Source organism: Priapulus caudatus, unplaced genomic scaffold, assembly GCF_000485595.1.
Source record: "Priapulus caudatus unplaced genomic scaffold, Priapulus_caudatus-5.0.1 Scaffold560, whole genome shotgun sequence".
NCBI classification, from domain to species: domain Eukaryota; kingdom Metazoa; phylum Priapulida; class Priapulimorpha; order Priapulimorphida; family Priapulidae; genus Priapulus; species Priapulus caudatus.
Genome location: NW_014577621.1, coordinates 65,698 through 73,289, shown reverse-complemented (window position 1 = coordinate 73,289; position 7,592 = coordinate 65,698). Strand labels below are relative to the sequence as shown.

General features: G+C 40.8%; 2 protein-coding genes across 2 annotated transcripts in view; one reads left to right on the top strand and one right to left on the bottom strand.

The window, feature by feature from the left end:
* LOC106811656 (serine/threonine-protein kinase D1-like) overlaps positions 1–3,490 on the top strand; it is a gene marked incomplete at its 5' end in the record, with an annotated part of 41,626 nt that extends 38,136 nt beyond the window's left edge. Inside the window, 2 exon segments of the mRNA XM_014815357.1 lie at positions 583–668; positions 1,109–3,490. Coding sequence (XP_014670843.1) covers positions 583–668; positions 1,109–1,228 — 206 coding nt within the window.
* A 46-nt stretch (positions 3,491–3,536) lies between these two features.
* The window catches only part of LOC106811657 (reticulon-4-like), a gene marked incomplete in the record, with an annotated part of 31,700 nt that continues 27,644 nt past the window's right edge, over positions 3,537–7,592 (bottom strand). The window contains 3 exon segments of the mRNA XM_014815359.1: positions 3,537–5,441; positions 6,192–6,297; positions 6,702–6,771. Of these exon segments, the coding sequence (XP_014670845.1) occupies positions 5,396–5,441; positions 6,192–6,297; positions 6,702–6,771 (222 nt within the window).

The following is a 7,592-nucleotide window of genomic DNA, read 5'->3' as shown; positions in this document are numbered from 1 at the left end:
AGTAGATTGCATAGTCATGTGATGCACTAAAAACATTAATGCCTGTTGTTGGGGGCACTATGCTCTCATAGTGTTGCTGAGGGAAGGAAGCTCGGGCACTATTCCTTCCCAAAGCAACACTATGAGAGCATAGTGCCCCCAACAACAGGCATTAATGTTTTTAGTGCATCACATGACTATGCAATCTACTTTTCGTGCTTATATACCTTCTTTATACTCCCTAATTTGCCGGTGCATTCGATGTAACAAAACGTTCGACACAAACACAACCGCCGTTCGAAACTTTTGCGTGGCGCCCAGACGCAGGAGATTCGTGACGTGAACACAATGCGTTATAATAACAATGCGTCGCGCAAGCAATATTGCTTCATAGTGCCTGCTGCGTTATCCAATGGAATTTCAACGATTTATCACATGATGCACTAATCGATAATATATTATCAGGAGCTAATAATGACATTTGTCATTATTAGCTCCTGATAATATAAGATAATTATCACCAATAGTCTCACTATTGACAAATGGCTAACACAAGATGCTGACAGGTTGATCGTATAATGTCCGTTGTTGTTACCGTTTCAGCTGTTGATCTCATTAACAACCTGCTGCAAGTGAAGATGAAGAGGCGGTACTCGGTGGACAAGGCACTATTTCACCCGTGGCTTCAGGTTAGAATATAGGAGTATGGAAACGTGGACGTGCAAATTTTGTTGCAAGAAATCGTGGTGACAGAGGTTACTCTTTCCAGTTGTATTTTCACACGTTGTAGACCATGTCCTTATAATCAAATGAATTTACACTTATTCTTAGCTACTGTTTAATATTTGAATTGAAATTTAAAAGTTGAGAATTTTGCATTTTATTACAAAAAGGAATTGTGTCTGTGCTTATACTTATTGTTCTGACAAATTCTTAGATAGAATAATTGGGTTTTCACAGATCTGCATGCATGCCTTTCTCACATTTGGGGTTTTCTTAGGGCAATAAATTGGACCTAACCATTGTTTCATTACCAATCCTTAATTTTACCATTTTCTTGACTGGCGTCTATTAAAAAAAATTTGAAAACGTCTTTATGAGTTGAAAACCGATTTATTCATTTTTATAGGACTACCAGACATACTTGGACATTCGCGAACTGGAGAGGCAAGTGGGACAGCGATATATCATATGCGAGGCCGAGGATGAGGGTTGGAGACAGTATGCACAGCAGCAGGGTATCCTATGAGGGCGGTGTCTTTGCGGATATATTTCCCACATGCCATCAGCAGGGCCGGATTTAGGCACAAGCTCAACAAGCTACAGCGTATAGAGGGCCTCACAGTGTCTGAAGGACCCTCGGAAAATCTCATTGAATAAAAAAGGCATATTTTTTAAAGTTCTCAAGGAGCAATCCTTCCCCCGCCCCGCACGGATTTGTTATGCATCTTGGCGGCATTTTTTCTCTGTTGTTACGCTGTTGTTATTCTCTGTTAACAATTACCAAATAGGGCCTTTACAGCTTCCCATAGCTTATGCCCTCTCCATGTCTAAATCCAGCCCTGGCCATCAGAGAGAACAGGACGGTCAGTCAGAAGTACTGCATCGTGAGAGAAATGTTTAGTTTGCTGACTGATGCATGGGAATCTTGAGAAAGAGAGCGTCTAACGAGTGTATTGTGGAGGTGCAATTTTAAAGTAAATTGGTATATGTTGAGATGGCGATATTTGCAATACTAAGACGTCATCTGCAAAGATTTTTCAGTTTTACCAGATTTATTATGTGCTAATTGATGGAAACGGAGAAATTTAGAAACAATGTTTTACCTTCTGTAGTTTTGCATACTCTCACAAAGGGGTATCGAGAAAGAGAAAATGCGAGATAGAGAGACGGAGCAAGAAAGCGTGAAGGGGGAAGACGGGGGGGAAAGATGGGGGAATGTCTTCTTTGATATATGTATATAATTATGTACAACCTGATTGATAATATTGAAACAATTATGTTATGTGTCGGAGCTTGTTAAAACGCAAGCCGTACGTACCTATGGCTATGTTACCAAGTCAATATACTACTTGTACAGTAGGCGAAATGTGTGCTTATACTGAGGATCAGGGGAACTTTTAAACCTTGAGGAAATGTGGAGTTTTTTGTCAGAGAAATCCACATCGTCCGATGGGTTTAGTCGTTTTAAACCGTACTGTGAACGAAGCACATTCCAGTTCATGATTTTAAAATTGTGGGAAATGACTGGACGTTTGAGAAGACCATTACATCCCCATTACTAACCTTATGTTTACGTATTGTCGGTTTTAGCGCAAGATGCATACTCCGAATCCCAATAACTTGTGTAAATAAAATTATACCGTATAGGTTTGGTGTCGTGTGTAGAGATGAGTAGGTATGTGCATTTAATGTTAATAACAGTAATCTGTAATGTAATGATAATAGTAGACAATACAATTAACCAAGTTGCCTTCTGCTGAATGTCAGTGTTAAGTACCAACATATCGACATTGATTTTGCAAGTAATATTATAAAGCAAGTATTCTTTTATTAACGTTCTGAACTGTACTAGTGCAGCACATAGCTTGCAAAATTGAGACGTATGTACGGCAAGACGTGCAGAAATATAGCAATGTCAAACTGGGGGGAAAATCTTAATATTGGGCAGACATTCTAGTCTATTCTAAATGGGGGGAAACGTACAAGTCAGTTCGGATACAGTGTGCCTATTTACCCAGAACAGGTTAGTTTAAACAAGTGTTAGGTACATATGACTGCAAATTGTGAGGCAGACTTTATCATTGAAACCCACATAAGGCATTTTTAACGCGTGTGTTGCATATATGTTGTGCGTGCTCGTCTTCATAGTACCCATGTAAAAATGTCAAATGATTTTGTCCAATATGACATATATCTGCATTTATTAGGTCTATAGGGCGTACGATGATGTACGAAATGAAATGCAAGACACCGCATGTGATATGCCGGTCTGCAACAAGGTTTTCCCCGTGTTGGATTCCATTATTAGTTGTTGCTGTGTTTCCCAAGTGCGTCTAAAATGTTGTGGCAGCGGTAACGTTAGGTCGGACAGTAGACGCTGTGTTTCCTTACTCGTGCTCTGGTGTTGTTGGTCCACATGATGGGGAATCGCGTGGGCGAGAGTGGTGCGCATTTGTGCCCATCACCGTACTACAAGCAGTGTGTTCTTTTATGCGATTTATAGCCAAGAACCCAGTGCGAGTAACGCAGCTTCGTAGACTAGCGCTCCTCTCCTGTGAACATAGTGCCTGACCGTATTACCTAATCATTCAGGTGACAGTCTATGTGCTGCCCTACAGTAGGTTGAGGGTTAAAAGGGATTTAAACTACGTGGTATTTAGAATAGTAACTATTGTGTAGCCAAACGCACGGTGTACAAGCAGCTGTGTTTGGCCGTATAATAACCAAGTGGTCATGGTTCATTGAAGTCCATTGTACGACAAATTATTAAATATTTTTTTTACACAAACAAGTGTTCCTTCCGTCTGAGCATTGAAAACGCGGCGACGAGAGCGTAGGTGTACAAAGTGGCTTTATTATTAGGAGACATTCAAGGTTTTCGCAACAGTTTCTGCTAGCTTTCTCCGCGTAGTGACGGTAACCGTCCACGCTACAGGCACCTCCTACCGTTCGCATCCAACCACCGATGCTTGAATTGTGTGAAACCGAATTAGCCGATGATATCTAGTTAATCGTTATATAATTATGTATATATATGTAGGACAACTGGGCAATTTAAATAAGTGAACATGTCGTGATAACAACAATAGGCAATGCAAGTATGGAGAATTTTATAGCATATACATGTACGACAATTGAGCGATTAGATAATAGTGAATAGCTAGATTAAAAACTAGACGGCCGCAATCAAATACTTGAGAGCACAATTGTTGTTAAATCTCGTATCGAACAAGGAAATACCAGCCTGACTACATCTAAAAAAAGATTGCCATATTTTTTTATATATATATATCCACATTTATGCAGACACGGCATAATTGAATACAAGATAATTGTAATTAGATTACATTGGACATTAATTATATGCTGCAGTGAAACAGCTGCAATAAAAAGTACCACCGTTTCGGACAATAAAAAACCTCCATATCTAACGACAGAGGAAATATAAATAAGATTTCATGCAAATTTGTTAATGGACAGCATTCTTAATTGAAACCCAGCAAGTGATCGAAAATCGGACATAAATTACGACTACAACATTTTTTTAATACAATGGAAATTCAACCTGGAATAATGAACATTCAATGCACTTGAATTTGCGACATACTCTCTCTAAGCACGTTCTGATGAATGCCAGCCCACTAAACATTCTTAGAGCTCTGCAGGAGTGAACTGACCAACCTTCAAGCTGAGTACAGTGCGCGTAGTGAGTAACGTATCACACCCACTTACTAATAACCAGCAATAGTGCCAAGTACAGTCTACACAGCAGCTGAGACCTGAAACACAATTCCAAAAAAAAAACAGATAAAAACGCTTATATCCATTTTTAACGATATTGATCACATCCATACTGCTGAAGCCCATCAAATTACTTATTACTTATGTGATGACAATATAAAAGCTGCCATCTAGTGAGTAAGATAATCAAACAACTATCGTGGAATCTGTCGGGCAGTTACCAAAATAGTAGTAATAAATTACCTCGAGTGGTTGTGCTGACCATATTGACAACATATATAATTGATTTTTTACCCAAAACGTTATGCACAATGAACTTGCTATATAAGCACACGTGTATGTATATTGACTCTAGCTACCTTCCAAAAACTGCAATACCTTGCTTATCACCTCCGATCAAGATGTCTCGAACATTAATCAACTACGAACCCGCTACTGCCGTCACGGACCAAATATATTACACTCTTATCATCATCATTATCATCGTACTAAATTAGCATCACGTTCGATAACACAGCTATGAGCACAGCACTATCTCTATCTAGCAAAAAACCCTGTCTCGACCGAAAAAGGAACCCCTAGGAGATGAGGGAATCGAGAACAGTTCACGGTAACTACGAAATCAAGAGGAGTTTTAACACTATAGATCTAGAGGCTGTTCACATTCAAATGGAAACACCGAGGCGGGTGCTGAAGTCTGTCGCTGTATACTGTTCGATCAGGCTGTGTAAGTGTAAGCATCACTACGAGGGTGCAATCAATGCATGCTAGAGATATGACGGTTACATCCGAAGTGGAAACTGTGCGGGAAAAATTTTTTTAATAGACTTTTCCATCCCTGCGTACGACAGTATATAGTTTGATCTACGATTCCACCATGCACCTGGATGGGCCAGCCACATCACCACTGATGGTTAGAAACCATGAAGGTGTACCCGATGTTCACCTAGCCTTACTGACTCTTTTCCTTCTTGCCAATTGGTATGCGTTCCTTGACCCTGAAATCGAAGAACACAACTGTAGTTAGAGCTTGCTCCCAATCTTAATCACATACACTACTTCATCGCTCTACATCATGCACCCTCTCATCCTTATTTGCTCTCTCTCCCTATCTACTACCCAACCATAACCTTTAATTATAACATTCAATCTTTATCTCTCCAAATAACCTGGGGCCGGTTTCACGAAGCGATTAAAGTTAATTACGCTTCGTGAAACAGTCACTTTAATTTAAGTACGAGAAGTTAATCATGATTAGTGATTTAATCACGATTCAATACTTAAGTACGCTTCGTGAAACCGGCCCCTGTTAATTAACTTTTAAGATATGTAACATTGTGATGAGAGTCAAAAGTAGCCTACTGTATCTTCAGTAAACAAACCTAAATACATCCTTGATCTCCCCACCGAAATTTTCTCATCAAACTTGGGCATTTCGCAGGATCGTCCCATGACAGGACTGTCAAATTCAATGACTGCGGATCCCATATACCATGTATACAATTATATAATATAACTAGTAAATTCCCATGTCACACACTAACCACACACAGCTAAGCTCACGTTACCCGACGGTGTGTGTGTGCGCGTGTGTGTGTGTGTGTGTGTGTGTGTGTGTGTGGGGGTGCGCGCGTGTGTGCGTGCGCGTGTGTGCGTTTGTCGCGACGACGAGATTTAACGAAAGCAGGGTTCTAGGGCTGTCCGTCTGTTTGTGTGTGTGTGTGTGTGTGGGGGGGGGGGTAACGTACTTGGAAACGATCTCTTTCGCTTTTTCCTGAGCCTTTTCTAAGTAGCAGTCGATCTTCTCCTTGTGAGCCTCGTAGATCTTCGGGATCGTGAATAACGTCACCCAACCTGCGAGGCAAACAGACACGGTTCAAACCAGTACATCGTGCTCCGGGGGGGCAGCGATGTCAACACAGAATAGCTAAAGCTCAGAAATGGCTTAGTATCAGTATGTGTGGTGTTACTGAATGCGGTGCGACTGTCGGTGGTTTCACGAAATATTCCCCATTTTCGAATGGGTAAAAGCGTACATAAAAAATTTAACTTAGTACAGGGTAGGCAATATATAATGGTTATTTACAGACCTATACCACAGTTATATACACCATTCACACCCTTATAAAATGTATATATAGATAAATATGAATCTATATATATATATATATTAATTCCTTAAAAAGTTAATAATAAACTTTTCACGAAATGTTTCTGCCACCAGCTCAATAATGCAATAGTAGTGAGGCAGTACATACCCATTATCATAAGCACATATCCATCAAACCAATAGCAGATGTATGTCATAACCCAGAGGACAGCTCCAAACTAAAAAAGATACACAGCAATTTGTACGAATGAAAAGCGCAGTCTCCAGTGACAGACATCAACATCGCAGGGGTAGAAATGAACTTTTGAACAACGGACTCCCTGCCCTCAAAAAGAGGGAGTCCGCAGCAAAATGAGGGAGTCCGCAGTCTGAAGTTCAAAACTAAAGATATTACCAATAACGCGTGTGCTTATTTTGAAGATTCATGGGGTTGCACGTCTGCCAAATTGTCTTTGGACATTTGTTGGAAAAATACGGCAGTTCCGCGAGACCGTGCCCCGGAACGAACTAGTTAGTATAGTAGAATTTTCAGGGAGTCACACGGACTCCTGCTTAAATGTCAAATGAGGGTGTCCGACAGAAAATCAAGGAGTATTTGACTCCGGACTCGCGTTAATTTCGCACCCTGTCGTCGGCTTAATCACTCCCCAGCGTCGCCACCCCGCCAGGACGAGCAGCCATTTGTTATATTAACATCGGACGTAATCATGTCTATCGTTGCTGCACGCAGGCACCTCACTGGTCGCTCACTCGCGCATACACATTCAACGACAAAAATTAACGCACGTAGAGAACGCTTCCAACTACACTGCTGGTACAAAATGCTTGTAACTGCAGTGTGGGTACAGAGTGCTTGTAACTGCAGTAAGAGTACAGAGTGCTTGTAACTGCAGTAAGAGTACAGAGTGCTTGTAACTGCAGTAAGAGTACAGAGTGCTTGTAACTGCAGTGGGTGCTTGTAACTGCAGTAAGAGTACAGAGTGCTTGTAACTGCAGTGGAGTGCTTGTAACTGCAGTAAGAGTTACAGAGTGCTTGTAA